Here is a 16,737-nt window from a genome sequence, read left to right on the forward strand (position 1 = left end):
TGCTTATATATAGAAGGTTTCTTCTGGCTGTCTCTGAAGTAGAGCTATGACAAAATCTTACATTTCTACAGCTATTAAATGAGTGAGAGAAATTTGAGTGATTTACATGTGGAATCCTTTGCTGGCAGTGTTAAGTCTATTCAGCCAGTGTGTGTTCTTTTGTCTCACTGTGTAAGCTGAGGCAGTTATGAATGTTTGCATTGTATGTTTACAATCACAAAAACTGCAACAATATTCTTCTATGTTAAGAGACTGAAAAAAGAAGGTAGAAGTAACTTCTGATAAGGTTTTGCATCTCGGCTGTCATTCTGGTCCCTGTTCCAGAAGATCCTGTTATTTTTGCTTATATACATGACATGCCAATGTTATGTATTAGACTACAAATTACAAGACTGAAGCACAGTGTTGTACCATGATGCAGATTCTTCATCACTTAATGAAGAAAATAGAGACATACTTTTAGATACATACTACAGGTAGTTTGAAGCAGAAATACAGCTTTTTTTTCCCAGGTCTTTACAGGATTGAATGTTCCTGCTGGTATGAAAGCATTTCATTTCAGACTGCTTGGTATGCTTCATCTTCATTTGTGATAAATATTAGACCTCTGTGGAATACCTGTGGGGTAGATACATTGTATGTGTGTTATGTCCATTAACACTGATGTATGTGGTAATGTCACTGGTGGTGGAAAGAAATCTGCTGCCTTTTGTTGTTTAAGAATTATACAGTTGGGACTGAATAGTCCAGCTAGGTTAGTTTCTTATCATTTGTTAACAGAAACACAGCATCTGCATTCTAAAAAAAAAAAAAAAAAAGACAACTAGACAACTTCATCTGTATCTGGGTGGCATGATTCGATTCCAGATATTCTACACGCATACAATTAATAAGCTGAATTACCTGTCAATCACTGCAAGACTTCCAGAGAACTGTGTGAAGGGGATAAGCAGATTTTTCAATCTACTTTAGTAACTAATTTCTCTTTGCACTAAGAATGTTTTTGTCACTGACATTATTATCACAGACTGTAGTAATACTTTGTAATTACGATAGTGGTCAGGTTGTTATCTAAATCACAAGATACTGCAGTTTTTCCTCCATTCATCTTTGCAAAAGGATGTTTCCCATTTTTGACATCTTTTTATTTCCTGCTTTTAATATTTTTAATGAGAATGTTTCAACCAAACTAACCACAGGAAAGTTCTGAGTGAGAGTGCAGTAGTTCTGCTTCTGCGTCACTTTAGGACATTCATGTTCTTAATATTAAAAGGTCTGGATATCCTTGATAGATTCAGAGCTATAAAAGTGCTATTACAGAAAAAGCACTTTCTTGGGGCTTTCTTGGATATTTCAACTAAACCATGAGGAACTAGTTGGTGACAGCCTGTGATTTGCTAAGCTTCAAATTCCAGGCCTCAAGGAACAGCTTTTATTCATTGTCCAGCTTTGTTACTTGGAACAGAAGATGTGTTTTGTGTGTAATAAATCCTTTCCTATTTAGCTAAATCTGTGTCCTGTCTCTTAGAGATTGGGTATGGTTTTGGATACAATTGGATGATAATACTTGAGCAAAAGACTGAAAGAAATACATAGATTTGCAATTTGAATTTTTATCTGGTAAAGGAAGCAGCACTTTAAAAAAACCTTCAAAATTCTATAAAAAAATCATGCTGTGTGTTCTAACATTAGATGCAGCATAGCCTGTTTACAATACAAAGGAGAGACTATAAGTTTCTCAGACACTTAGAATTATTGTCTTGGATTTGTACAGTAATAATAATTATGGGATTGTGGAAAGTTTTGTTTCTCTTCAGGCCTATAGATTGGCTTACTGTTGTGCTTCAGTTGTGTATTAATTTGTATTTACCAGTAATCATTCCTAGAATTGTGATAGTGTATAGTCTACCATACAAGAGCAGACTGCTCTCTTTGTGGGTGAAAATCTTGCAAAGATAGAAAGATACAAAACATTAATACACAGCAAGTGGTTTAAAAAAGTGTGCATTTTGTCTGTGTTTCTCATTAGTAATAAATAAGCAATTCCATTCTATAGTACAGCAAACATATAGAAAAGGGTAAAAAATCACTTGCAGTTAGTTACTGGTGTCAGCTGATTTCCTCTGTTGTGCTTATTTGAGTTCTTTCCTTAAAAATATCTTTTAAGATATCTTCTAAGACATCTTTGAGGCATACAGTCACCTAGGCATCTTCCCTTTATGCAGTCAGCTCAGAACTAGTAGTACAGAATTTATCAGTATTAAAGGGATACTGCCATATTGGTTTAGACTAACTCACCTCTTCAAAAAAAGTTATGATAGTTCGGGAGTTGTATGATGTAACGATGAGGACAAGCATTTGAATTTTCCCTTTTTAGTGCTCCTGAAGACTTGGAAGATCATGGTTTTGTAACTAGGTGACAATTCCATTGATGTTATCTGAAAGTAAAGATACTTATTGAACTTCTCAGTGAATTGATGAGTTATACACAGGTGTTGCAGATTAAAGTATTACAGTAATGATTTAGCAGTGAATCAGGATTTGTTAATGACTAGCAGCACGTAATCATTAACCAATTTAAATATTTACAAAATAATTCAGTAAAAATGTTAAAATAGCGATTTAACTACAGGTTCGAAGACAAGAAGATTCACACTAACTTACTATATGGTACCTTAAATCAATACATATATACATGCACATTCACAAACATGAGATGTACAAATACACAGACATAAGTATTTGGATCCAGTGTATAAGTGTGTACCCACACTTGTGAAAATAGCTGTGTATACCCAAACACATCAGTAAGCAGAGAGAGTGGGTGAAAGTGAATCTAACTTGAAGTTAAAATTGCCCTCTTCTAGAGTTTAGGGTAAATATTCACTATGCATCAACATTCCTCAATGGGCAGTAATTGAAACTCGAGCAGGTCAACTTCACCCTGGCCTTCCATCAGCTCTGACAGACAATACCTTAAGGTTTTTTGGTACCTGAGAGATGTCCCAGCTCGGGGGAGATGGTGGTCACAGGCCCACTGCAACCCAGGAGGGTTCAAAGGGTCTCACTTGGGGTCTCTGTTTATAGACTCCAAGATAATTGACTTTTGTCAGCTAGTTTTCACTCTGGCCCAGCCCAAACAATTAAGTATTCTAGTGTCTTCCACCAGTTGCACAAGAACTTGATGGATGTGCAATTCTGTTACTGTTCTCCCTGGACCACATCCCAGGTACAAGTATACCAGGCTGTTGGGCTGTTATGGGCTGTTATAACCGTTCCTAAGCCAGGCTCATCAAAGGGGCACCTTAATGCTCTGTTTACTGCCATTAGCAGTACTTACCTCCCCAGGTTGGTATGGTATGTGGCCCAGGAGGGTGGCTGGAATCGCACGAAGCACTACACGACCCAGCAAGGAGGGGGCAGAATTGCACCACCACAGCAGGAAAAGATTACTGCAAGCACGTATATTTTCATTTAAAATTTCACACTGGAAATAATGTTAATATACATTATATGCACATTTGCATAAATTGGTAAGATAAAAATACTACTTTTTTACACCATTCTGTTAGCATAGGATGACTTTCATTTCCTGCTTAACATCAGTAAAAAGGAACAGACCTGTAATGGAAGTGTCCTCATCACTGTTCTGATTTTATACAAGGTCCATCCCCAATTCTGGAATAGCTCAAGATTACAAAAGCAGCCTAAGAGTGCCTCAGCCCTTCTCTCTATTCACTGCTTGCTGTGTAGATTCTTTCAGAACCATAGTGTGAAATGCCTCTGTATGTCCATTTGAGGGGATCATGTAACATCGATGCTGTACAGGATGTCTGTAGGGAAGGTAAAGTAAGCTAAGGAGAGCTGCAGACAGAAGAAAGGGAAAGAGGTGCTTAACCACACTTCACCTGCCATTTACAATTATATTGTGCCTGTGTCTTGCTGGAACACAGAAAAAACATTTTTCCCTAAACATTTTATGGATTACTGTTTCTAGGTACCAAGAATTCTATTATGGGGTCAACCTGTCCAGTCTGCACAGTGCAGCCGTGGATGAGTATTTCAGACAACCTGTTGTGGTAGGTTTGTATGCCTGGGGGATATTTTTTGTGGTTTTCCCTCTCTCTGTCTTGTCCCTTTCACAAAATTGTACAGGTACAGTAGCCTCCTTAACAGAGCTCTGTGCCTGTTGAGTAGAGAGCCAGGAACTAACTTTTGTCAATGTGAACAGAGCGGCTGTTGAAGGTTAACTACTATAATATTTCTGGTAATGTTTCTGGTTTTGCTGTGCATAACAGATGTCTAAAGATATGCACACATCAGGAAGCTACAGCTTGTGAATAACTATCTTCTGAACATGCAGCTAGCTTCCCACAGTGTTTCCAGTCTTTTGAACAAGTGTGATCCAATTGTTGGACGTGATACAAGCCTTTATATTAAGTTTGCTTCACTTATGAAAGAGTTTGTGAACAGTGATAGATTAGGATTAGTACATGTGATTAAAGAAAGAAAAACGAAGGGAAAAGTTTTCATTTGTTGACTGACTACTCCTAACTTTTTTCTAGAGGACAATCTGTATTATGTAATTTTGCTTCCTATACTTCATAATTTAATTTTCAAGTATTTTCATACTGTCTTAGTTTGGCTTTCCCAGCAGTGCAGTGCAGAAGAGCACATTAGAATGTGTGTAGTTTAAAAAAAAACCAAACCAACAAACCAACCATTTTTTAACAAGTGATCAATTTCTGGACAAATTTTATTGTTTCTAGATTGAATAAAACAGTCTTTGATAGGTATATAAGCTATCAAATATATTAAAACCTGATGATATTGCAAAATCTAACAGTGTTTTAAGGGATGCTAACAAAATGAAACATTTAAAATAAGCTTTTTGGGGTGAAGATTGATTTTTTTCTTTTTTCCCTTTTTTTTTTTTTTTTTAAACAGAAAACAAGTTTATGTGCTGACAAGGCAGAATGATAACACTTGCAACTGTTTTTGTTGGTTTTGTTTTTTACCCCCATAGGATGCTTTTGATGCAAGAATTCTGGTGGCCCGGTCAATGAAGTACACTGTTAACTTCATCGAAGCCACTGAGGAAGATTTGCACAGGTCAGCGGACACCAGTGACCTACTCTTAATCTATCATTTTTGTAACTGGCTGTAGATCAGTGCTCAGAGATGGAGGAAGCTTTGTGGTGGATGTGGAGGAGGGAAGGTGGCATGCCAGAATGATAGTACACCACTTGTAATGGACTGGACCATTCACTTGCATGACAATTTCACTAGTATTAGCAGAGAAGCCTGTTGGTGAGCCTGTGAAACACCAGAGATCAGTTCACAAAATTTTCCTACTGAAAGGGATAAAATGGGCTCTGGAGGACAGTGTTTACTTCTTAGCAGTATATGTTGGGACACATTTAAATCTAGTTACACAGCAATTTTTGTTTTTCTGTGAGACATGCTAAAAGACCTTGTCAAATGGTGTTATCACAAGCTACGTTGCTGGACTCTTGTGTATCTCTTTTGTTTTTAAACATTTTCCAGTCTAACAGGAGTCAGCTGTACCTCTTTACTTCCCTCCTGAAATCCTTCAAATCATTAGTTGGAAAGTCTTCTATATAACCCAACCTGCATCCCTGGTGTCCCAGAATGACAGCAGAGAAGCCTTCTCGGTACATCTGTGAAATAAAATGTACCATATGGGAGAATTTGAGGGAGTACTTCAAGCCCTTGCAAGACACTGTCATGAGGGGAAAGTATCACAGACTGTCTGAAACCCTGAACCCTTGTTTCAACATGACTCACAACTAATTGTATAAATGACATGGTCTAGTGAGACAGAATTTCTCTAAGAGGGGGGGAAACAGCTGGAGAATTGCTTTTTGGTTTCAACTGGCTAGCATTTATTTCCTTCAGTGGTTCTCAGAACTCACATGTTCACACCTGAATGATAATTTTATGATATGCTTCTGCAAGAGTGGGTGAGATTTGGGTTCAGCTACATACCCAGTAATAGTTCTTTTGGAAGGGAAAATATTTCAGCTCTTGCTCAAGCAGTTCAATTTTTCCTTCTGATTCTGTTAGCAGTTCTATTTGTCAAATCTATAGTGGAACATTTTCCTGTTCAAAATCATATTTAAACTAAATCCAAGTCCTTCACTAGGAATGGGAAATTTTCCAGTGGAAACACTGAACTCCTGTATTTATAACAGTCTGCTGTGTTGCCACAAATGATGCAGTAACATTGTGTCGTGGCATATTTGATTCTATTATCAAATAAGGCACACAAAAAACTAACATCTAAATCAGTGCCACTGGTAAATTCTATTGACACAGAGAAAAAGAGCACATACTGCTAAATGTATGGAAAATTGATGAATAAGAATGGAAATACATAAATTAGTAGAAGATATGTTTCTAGTGGAGTTTCTAGTGGAATTTCAGTACTTTTTGGAAGTTACTTTGGCAGCATATTTTTTTTCTCCTGCAGAGTGGAAATCCCTTTTGTTTTCCACATTATGCAGTCTGGATTAATCCACGGCCTGGCCTTCTGGTTTGATGTGGCATTTGTAGGATCACTGTAAGTACTTTTTCCTTCTTCCTATGAAATACTACCTACACGGGGAAGAAAATGCATCTTTCATGAAAAGTGTGCCAGAATTAGACCTTTCAGGTGCTGACCTTGTTTGTAATGAAATTCCTTCAGATGAAAAAAATTATGCCTTCTAGGTGTAACAAGAAGTGTGATAACCTAGTGCTAGCAATGTGACTAGACGGTGGTGATCTTGCTTCCCATTGATTGGGGAGCATATTTTCTATGGTAGACCACATGCCAGAGTTGTGGAAGGTCAAAATGCACTGTTGCACACAATACTGATTCTTTATTAGGTAATATTAATAGGTAATGTTATACACCTTTCTGTTTTACATTGTAACTAAAGCACCAGCATTTGAACATAAGCTGGGTTTTCCCATTTGGTCTGGCTTCATTTGTGGGCAAAAAGGAGAGACAGTTGCATGTTCCAGCTAACAAAATGGAAATGAAGAAATTTTCACCAGACTTGGGAAAATTTTTTCACTATAGCACCAGGCATTTATTTTGAAATGGGGATATTCATTTGGTATAGTAAGTAGGTGAAAATTAGATAAACTATCTCAGGTAGTCAATACATAGATTTCAACTGTCTGTATTTAGCTCTTGGATAAGATTTGATGATTTCACAGTTAAATTGATCTAGTTTTACATGAGGTGGTTTTTTTCAATAAATTGTAAAATGCAGTTTTATTTATTTGTGTTTATAAATGCCTTTTATTAGCCTTTGAAATAAGGATTGTCAATAATTCAGAATAGTATATCCATTAAAAGAAAATGGACATATGTGCATTTACGTTAATAGCTGACAGTAAAATTTTTAATCTTAAAAAAGAAACCAGAAACTCCACATCGGTTAAAAAAGTAGAGAAATTTGCAGACTTGTTGGAACTGACTGAAATCCTCTGCTGAGAAGGCCTCCATTTTGGAGTAGGCAATTGCTTTATCAGCAGATTAATTGCTTAATCTTTCATGCTTCTATAACTCTGGAAGTTCTTTGTTTTAGCACTTGAAATCTCAGTGGATTGGGCTCATGGTATTACCTTTGTTATCCCTTTCTTTGCACCTACAGTCCCTTTTAAGATATTACTGAAATATCTCTTGCAACTGAAAACTAGGTATGGGACCTTCTTGGGGATGAAACTACCATTGTGAAGAATCGCATTGCCACATTCAGGACAAACTTTCATTTCCTGTAATTTGTTGAAATTGTCTTAGTGGTAGGAAGAGATAAATGAGTATTTAGTGTCCTGGCAGTGTGGAAAGAGGAGAAAACAGTGTCTGAAGAGTCTGTTTTTTCAGTCTCCGTAATTGGCTTAGGCACACAGATCTGGTGGTCACAGCACAGTATAAAGAAAGAAAATGAGGCATAATGTATCGATTTCCCAGCATAAGGTAGAACCGCTCTCCCAGTTTAAGTAAGGCAGTTTAAAGTTTATTATAAGCAGTTGAGGCCTCACATATATAAAAGTCTTAAATTTTTTTCTGAAAGCAGAAGACAGGAGAAAAAGTCTATAGATAGTTTTTCTCATTTGTTTTAGGGTAACTGTTTGGTTGTCCACTGCACCAACAGAACCTCTCACTCACTGGTATCAAGTACGCTGCCTTCTTCAGACACCCCTCTTTGCTAAAGTGGGGGAAACTCTGTCAGGGAAAGTCCTACTTGTTGCAAATAAGCGGTAAGTGTAAAAGCTTCCCAAGCAGATTTTGTAGTGTGGCTGTTCTTGTTAGAGGTACCCAAAAGACACCATTTAATTATGGGTATGCCTGTACCCACATTTTATTTCTGGTACCACTACCAAATTATATGGTATCACTGGTACAGTTAAGAGTAGGCAGTGTTGACCTTGTGACCTCTGCTCTCCAAAAGGTCTCCGTGTTCCCCTCCAGCTACCTATGATGTTCTTTCTCACATATCTTCCCTTTCACCTGTCACATCCTGCCTTCCCTCACAGTGCTACTTGCAGCTTTTGTTGGCTTTCCACTGCACTTTCGCACACAGCAATTTTTGCAGGTCATGTCCAGTCATTTTCCACACCTTCTTCTGGTAGTGTAACCTCTGGCCATGCCTTCAGCAGCAGCAGCCTGGTGGTTTGCCTGAAGCCCCAACATCCCTTGTCTGTCAGCAAGTCCTGTGCAGAGACAAGAAGAAGTGGGGTTAATCCCAGATACATTACGTTTTTGATTCTGAAAAAAAGTCCTTATGGACATGCTCTCCTGTTTAAGAATAGCACTTTTCATGTGTTGTTTGTCCTTCCACCGAGGCTAATGAAGATGGCTGCTTCTGGAAGGGCATTTTCCTCACCAGACTTCTTTGCTGTTCCTGCTGTCAGTCAAATGTTTGGTAAATCTACTCCTGTGCTTTGCTTTGAAAACAATCCTCCAGTGACTGGGTCACACAAGTTGCAGCCTGGTTTGCTTACATGTATGTATAGTTCTAACAGAAAACAAAGCCTCCTCTATGTAGGAAGGTGAATTTTTTTTTTTTTTTTTTGGGGGGGGGGGTGTGTGAACATGCTGACCAATCATGTGATTCCAGTGACATCAAAGCTGTCAGTAAGACTTCCAGGGCTTTTTAATCAAATAAGCAACAAATACTTCATTTGGGACTTAAGTTTTCTAGATCTTCTGCTTAGCAATTCCTCATGGAGAAAATAAATAATACAGATCTTGATATGTCTCTTTCAAACGTAAAATGTATTCATATTTTAATATATATAGAAGAAACTATATGCCACAAAGTTATCACACAGCCACTGCTGTAAATATGTCAATACATAAGGCATATCTACAATGGAGCATGGCTCAGAGATGCCTGAGCCGGTGACCTTGCCAGACAGAATGAGAAGCGCTTTAACCATGTGTTAGCACTGAGCTAACAAGCCCGGCCACAAAGCTAATCTGCTTTTGGGATCAACATAGTACCTCTATGTAACTCTGCAGTTGCTGTTACTTGTGGGAGGACCAGCTTTGGTCAGCTTCAGCATTTTGGTTTCACTCTCACTTGCTCGGTTCATCCTCTTTACTTTTCTGTGTGTAAACTCAGTTTCTTGCAAAAAGTCCTGTGAAAAATATCCTTCCTGGTGAAATCTATGATTATGACACGAGTGAACCTAATGCTCTTTGGCCAGTCAGGTATTTTTGATCATGAAATAATACTCTGATTGTACTTGCTAACGTTGACATTTAGATTATTTCTGCCAGAGAGGGGGAAAAAAGACCTTCCACTATTAAATACTATCAGTGCAAAATTATGTTTTTCAGATCCAAACTCTTAAAATCACTTAAGCATCTTGTAAATTTTACTTCTTTAGAGATGATTAAATAATCATGCCCTTGCACTGATACCAGTGATACCACTGCAAATAAATTTCTTTTGCTTGTTATACTAAGTGGCTATTACTCAGACAGTAACTACATTGGCATTTTTTTCACACAAGATGTTATAGTTGTTTTAGTTCCATTACCTCTTTTATACTTCTCTTTCTGATGCAGACAAAGTTATGATATTCAGATTGTGGCTATGGTGGACCAGACAGGATTTAAATCTGGTAACGTTCTTGATTTAAAGAATCCATTTTTTAGGTAAGATATATTTTTGACTAAAATACACCATTGTAGGGTGGTAACAACATGTGTGACAGGAAGCAAAGGACACCTACTGTGGAAGAACAAGCTTCTGACCTCTTACAGTTTATTTTATTTCTACAGGTATGAGGGCACCATTGTTTAGTATTGGCAGTAGTTACTTATATAAGCCAATATTCTATTTAGGCTGTGTGATAAAGAGCAAAAAAGCTTTTTTAAAAAATCTGTAATGATTTAGCGCTGTGACAAAATCATAGATATTTACTTACTTGAACTTATGTATACAAAAAATCTTTTGCTCTTTCCTGTTGAGTGATGTAAATCATTGTGACTTGAGGAATTGGTAATATGCCAAGTTGAACTCTGCCAAGTACATCAATTAATACTGCTATTTGAAATGAAGGACATGTCCTTTCTGTATGAAACATGAGGGGAGGAAAAAATCTACCTGCTGCAATCCTTTCCAACCAAGCAGGGGCCTTGATTCGGTGTTGTTACAACACTGTAATTTGGGAAAAGCTATCAATTACAGATCAAAACAAGCAGGAGGAAGGAGCCATCAATTATTCTAGAAAAAAAGATTTTAGAGGAAAACAAGCTGGCTGTGGTTTTTTCTCATTCTTACGCTGTATTTGGCATAAAAATAGGCAAACACAGCTGGTGGAATTAATTTTTTCCCAGAGGTACACAAGGAAAATGCTTCCTTCATTCATTATGTGTTTCTCACTTCCTATTTTTTTGACTCAGATGTAAATGACAATTCCACAGTAAACCTTTAAAAAAAAATACCCATCGTGTCTGATGAAAATTAATTAATTTTCATCTGTACATTAAATGTGCAGCACATCAGTTGTTTTGGCTTTAGACTGGGGCCCTTCTGATTCAGTTCATAAAGATGCCTTTGTAATAAAGACTGTTCATGGAAGACTTGCAATAACTATAAATAAAATCACGCTCTGGAAAAGATTAATTCCTCAGATTTGACTTGTGTCATGAATAGTGTCTAGCCTGCTTATTTTTTTGGTTTGGCTAATACCATATTCAAATCTAAAAGCTTTTTGTAAGGATGACTATGAGTAAGTTTACTGGTCTTCTAAAATCTCCATACTTACTCTCAGCACCCATTGCATGTGAGTGACTTTTCAAAGATGATACAATTCTACTCATTTAGAAGCAAAAGAAGCTTTGTTAAAAGTTTTTAACTTATGACATAAAATGTAGAAATCACTTTCAGAATGCTATCACTCATTTACAAGAAAGCAGGAGAGAAAATGTCAAGTTATGTGTTACATATAGAAATACTTTAAGTTAGATGAAGTGGTATTCTAGTTTGAAAATTGGATGTAAAAATATCACTGTATGATTTCATGGTTGCTAGCCAGTTAACCGTATTGTTCAGTAACTCAGACTGCTGTTCTTTTATACATTGATTCTTAGAATGCTTGGCTGTGACATCCTGCCACAACATGCTAACGCTTACTCCTCTGTGAGGCTCCATTAGGTTTTTTTGTTGATTGATCCTTCTTCATTCTGCCCCTGCCCTCCCATAGCAATTACCAGAACTCTGAAAGAGTTGAATAAACAAAGGCAAAGAAGACTTGCCAAAAGAAAAATGCTTATTTATAAACATGAGGTAACCTTCAAAGCATTTGTAAGGTTTTTAAAAATGAAAATATAATCCAGGTTTTGAACAGGACCTGCATGGTGGGACATTATGCCAACACACACAGCCTAGCTCTCTTCTACATCACTGCTTCGTAGTGTCCCTGATACAATTATTTCTGTCTGTACCACAGGTATGGATAGTAGGGTAGGGGCAATTCTGGACATTTTTCACTCATTTAAAAAAACTCCATACTAATTCTATAGCATAAGGTAAAAATAAAAGACTGAACTTTCATTTTTGTGAAGGCAGTGGCCAGAGCTGCTATACATAAGAGCAAAAGAAAGCCTTCACCTTTGTAAAATAAGCTACAATGGATCCGGTAGCATTTTACACTTGCTTGCACAGCTGAAAATCTAGATAAAAAGACTTAAAATTTAAATTTGAAATCATAATTGCATGTAATTAATCCAGTAAGAACATAGGGGACTGATTTTCTAGCTTTATTCCAGAGACTTATCTGACATACTTTGGCTGAATGTTGTGCTCACAACACTTTCAATTTCATGAAAGTCCTTATTAATTATTAAAAAGCTGTCAATAGCTTTTACTAGAGAGCAAAATAAAAGCTAATTAGAATTTATTAAGTTTGCTTAGTTTAGCCAGTGCTGTAAGTGATCAAAGAATTTTATATTTTAACTAATTTATTCTTTCATCCATTTTTAGGTATGCATAGAATATATCATAATATGGCATCTGAAAACAGAAGTGAGATTCTCACCAAGCTGAGTAACCAGTGAGATTGAAATTAGTTCAGTTCTTAGTAGGCCTGCTAGTGGTGTAAAATCAGTTTGTAACTGTACGTATCTGTAATTGTATGCAAGTCACATGAGAAGAGAATATTGTGGTTCCATCCTTTTTTTTGTTTAATTAAAATTTAGCCTGCTCTCATATTTACAGACTTGAACTGCAGCAGACTCAATTTTATTCCAGAAAGATCATTTGGTATAGAACAAGAACTATCTGTGTTTATTTCTGTTTTACAGTAAGCTCACATAGGTCTTTTTTTTTCTTTAAATATTCTTACCAGTATTCTAGGTTATTGAAGAAAACCTACCTCATGTTTCTATATCTCTAACACATCAAAAGGTCTTTGAACAGTATGTAGTGTCCATGCCTTAAACATTCAACACTTATTTCCATATATTTCAACATTCGGTGTTAATCTTCTACCTTACCAGAGCAATGTGTTAAATACTTCTGTTTTCTCTCAATTTGCTTCATTTTTGAGATACGAACCTGAAGTCATCATGCATATATACTTTGTAAGTATTCTGAGTTTTCTCTATGCCTACACAAGTGTAACAGGACACATTTGTAAACTACCCCCAGTACAGTGTGATACACAATGCTATGACAGGATATGTGTGACTTTCACTTCTTCCATAGCTGTGGGAGAAGTATTGATGGTCGAAGCTATACCAAGATGTATTTTTGGCTTCATAGCAAATCATAGAATGATAGAATGGTTTGGGTTGGAAGGGACCTTAAAGATCATCTAGTTCCAACCACCCCTGCCGTGGGCAGGGACACCTTCCACCAGACCAGGTTGCTCAGAGCCCCGTCCAACCTGGCCTTGAACACTGCCAGGGAGGGGGCAGCCACAGCTTCTCTGGGCAACCTGTGCCAGTGTCTCATCACCCTCACAGGAAAGAATTTCTGCCTTACATCTAATGTAAATCTACCCTCTTTCTGTTTAAACCATTACCTCTCCTCCTATCACTACACTCCCTGATAAAGAGTCCCTTCCCATCTTTCCTGTAGCCCCCTTTAAGCACTGGAAGGCCAATATAAGGTCTCCCCAGAGCCTTCTCTTCTCCAGGCTGAACAACCCCAACTCTCTCAGCCTGTCCTCACAGGGGAGATGCTCTAGGCCCCTGATCACCTTCATGGCCTCCTCTGGACCCGCTCAAGCAGGTCCCTGTCCTTCTTATGTTGGGGACCCCATAGCTGGACAGAGCACTGCAGGTGGGGTCTCACAAGGGCTGAGTAGAGGAAAAGCATCCCCTCCCTGTTCCTGCTGGCTACACTTCTCTTGATGCAACCCAGGACACTGTTGGCTTTCTGAGCTGCAAGCACACATTTCTGGCTCATGTTTAGTTTTCCATCCATCCATCCATCCATCCATCCATCCATCCATCCATCCATCCTTCTCCACAGGGCTGTTCTCAATCCATTCATCATTGCCCAGCCTGTCTTCGTGCTTGGGATTGCCCTGACTCATGTGCAGGTTGCACTTGCCCTTGTTGAACTCCATGAGGTTTCCATAGGCCTATGTCTCCACGTCAACAGCCATTTGCAGCTATTTAAAGGTAGTTTATAAGATTATGGAAAGTAGTCCCTGGAACTGTGGAACTTGTGAAAGTAGCATGAACTTCATGGCTGAGACCATAAAACCATTGAAGTTAGTGTCAGAAAATTATTGCCTTGTTATTTCCAGTAGCATTTAATACAGCAGGTGAGAGACTTCCGGTACAAAATGTAGTCTGCAAAATAAAAGACTTTCTTGCTACACAAATACATTTTATATATTTATAAAAATAGTATTTAATGTGGGTTGCTGCCTCAGAATGCTACCGGTTACAACTGGTAATTCTGTTACAACCAGTGTAATGAGATTTCTGATGCAATGTTTGAAGTATCTACCTTTCCTAAATTTAGTCTGTACAGTGGTTGGTGGTTTTATGCTTACACGAGAGAAGGAAACAAATACAGGAATGTCCAAATCCAAATACAAGGCAGCCGTAGTTCAGTTTTCTAGAGTCTGGCAGTTTTTCCTCAGCAATTATGAAAGGAATATATGAAATATGAATCTGAATTCATTTTATAGATTTGTAATGTCTCGTATTGATCAGCATGTCTTCTAAAACGTATCTGTATATCAAAGACTTCTATTTTCTATAGGGAAAAACCTTACATTTTTAATTTCATGTGGTAACTTCAATTCTTTTTAAGGAAGCAAGTAAATAAAGGGGATTAAAAGCAACAGCAGCAGACAGCAGTGTCAGGCAGTGTATCTTTATTTAATTCCAGAGCAAAAGGTGTATGTATCTAATAACTGCATCTTCACTATGTAGAGAACATATTGTTTCCTTACACATTTAACAATTACAAAGAATATTTCACAGTGATTCCAACTTTGAAATGATTTGGATAATCCAGGACTGGTGTTTGTATTTCTCTCTACTTCAGGAATTCACTTTATTCCAGATTGTATGCTAAAACTGAAGATAAGATTGACATCGGATACTGTACCATTTACAGTTTGAAATAACATCCTGTGGCTGTCTTTGTTTCCTTATCATTTAACATTTTCTTCCTTCCTGCTCTGAAGCGTTGGCGATTTTGAAGTATATGGAAGCCTACCTTGAAGGACTACAATGTACTGTTTTCACCTTACAGGACTTTCTGGGTATAAACACAAGAATATATTTGTAAAATATTTTTGAAGCAACTTGTTAATGAATACATTTTATTGATACAAATTATGGTGTTCTGTTTTGATATTTTATAAAGGCAACATTAACAAATGCTAGAGAATGTACGGAAACCAATGCAGAACTGTGGGGACACTGGAGCAGACAATGATAATGTAGTTTTACAACATAAGACGCTTGGAACAGATTTGACCACACTGTGAAATACAGCGTTTCCTCATTGAAACAGTCTGTATTAATCCTGTTGAAAAATGACATATTATCTTGCATCCCATAAAGCACAAAAGGAAAGACACTGAATATCATATTAAGGAGCTATAAATTGTCATGTTCTGTTGGATCCATGATCATCTAGAAGGTTCATCTTCAAGAAATTACAGCAGTAAGAAGTGCTCTTTAATAGCTTATTTTTCAACAATTGCATATAGTTATTTTCTCTTACCTTCAGCCCAGAGAGATACATTTAAAGTTTTGTAAAGAGACATACACACATAGCAATTCGTGATAAATTGCATTTTCAATAGTCATGACTTCCATTTTGAATGTCTATGTATATGAGTTTCTCATCTGAACTGATGATTAGAATATTCTGTCCTTAGGAATAGTATATGATTCTAGCATGGCTACTATTACTATAGCGGTTGCTAACAGAAGTAGTGATTTACTGCATATTGTGTGGACTAGACCCACAGAAGTCTTTGTGATAGTATTCTTTATAATACTTATCACAACTATGACGTCCAAAATCAGTCGATGCATCTGGATCTAAGTGCAGTGAAACACAATGGAATTGGTGTTAATTTGCTGAGCTAAGTTTCTACGATTTGTGCTGTTTTCTCAAGATGCAAAAAAAGAAAAAAAGAGGCAGGGGTGCAGGGAAGACATTTAGAGGTTGGAAAACAAATCTCCAGACAGTATGCATTTTATTCTTCCTTAAGTCCTGGCATGACGTATACAGGTTTTCACTATTCTTGATAGACAACACACATACTTCTAGCTCTGCACTGATCCAAGTTGAGAGCTAAAACTGGGAAAGATACACTGTCAAGATGCAGCTAAAGTCAGCAGAATGGAGGACAGCAGGAGAAGTAGGAGACTTCATGAAGAAAAATTAATTTCTTGCTGGAAGCACCCAAGAGGGTATCAAATACCTGACATTAATTGTTCAGGTTCAGCTCAGCAGGTTTGACCCACATTGATTTTAGTGATATTAAGATGCACATATTTACAGAAGAAAAAAACCCTAACATAAAGTGAAGACCAAAGACAAAGGAGTGGGAAGTATAAAAATATCTTTCTTGAAGTGGCTGCCCCTCCCTAGGTTGGCCAGTTGTCAGGCATGACATCTTGCAACACTGAACTGAGACTTCAACCTGATTACAGAAGTCTTTAGATGTCCCTTAGCTAATCGGTCAGTCCGTAATCAGATATCCAGTGGATCATGATTCAAAACT

At 37.4% G+C, this 16,737-nt stretch overlaps 1 protein-coding gene across 1 annotated transcript in view; it reads left to right on the plus strand.

The window, feature by feature from the left end:
- The window catches only part of LOC141973507 (histone-arginine methyltransferase CARM1-like), a 78,253-nt gene extending 65,677 nt beyond the window's left edge, over positions 1 to 12,576 (plus strand). The window contains exons 8-13 of the mRNA XM_074932174.1: positions 3,998 to 4,079; positions 5,027 to 5,112; positions 6,494 to 6,583; positions 8,137 to 8,274; positions 10,091 to 10,180; positions 12,513 to 12,576. Coding sequence (XP_074788275.1) covers positions 3,998 to 4,079; positions 5,027 to 5,112; positions 6,494 to 6,583; positions 8,137 to 8,274; positions 10,091 to 10,180; positions 12,513 to 12,522 — 496 coding nt within the window. The 3' untranslated portion in view covers positions 12,523 to 12,576. The remainder of the gene's footprint in view (positions 1 to 3,997; positions 4,080 to 5,026; positions 5,113 to 6,493; positions 6,584 to 8,136; positions 8,275 to 10,090; positions 10,181 to 12,512) is intronic.
- The last annotated feature ends 4,161 nt before the right edge of the window (positions 12,577 to 16,737 follow it).

Source organism: Athene noctua, chromosome Z, assembly GCF_965140245.1.
Source record: "Athene noctua chromosome Z, bAthNoc1.hap1.1, whole genome shotgun sequence".
NCBI lineage: Eukaryota > Metazoa > Chordata > Aves > Strigiformes > Strigidae > Athene > Athene noctua.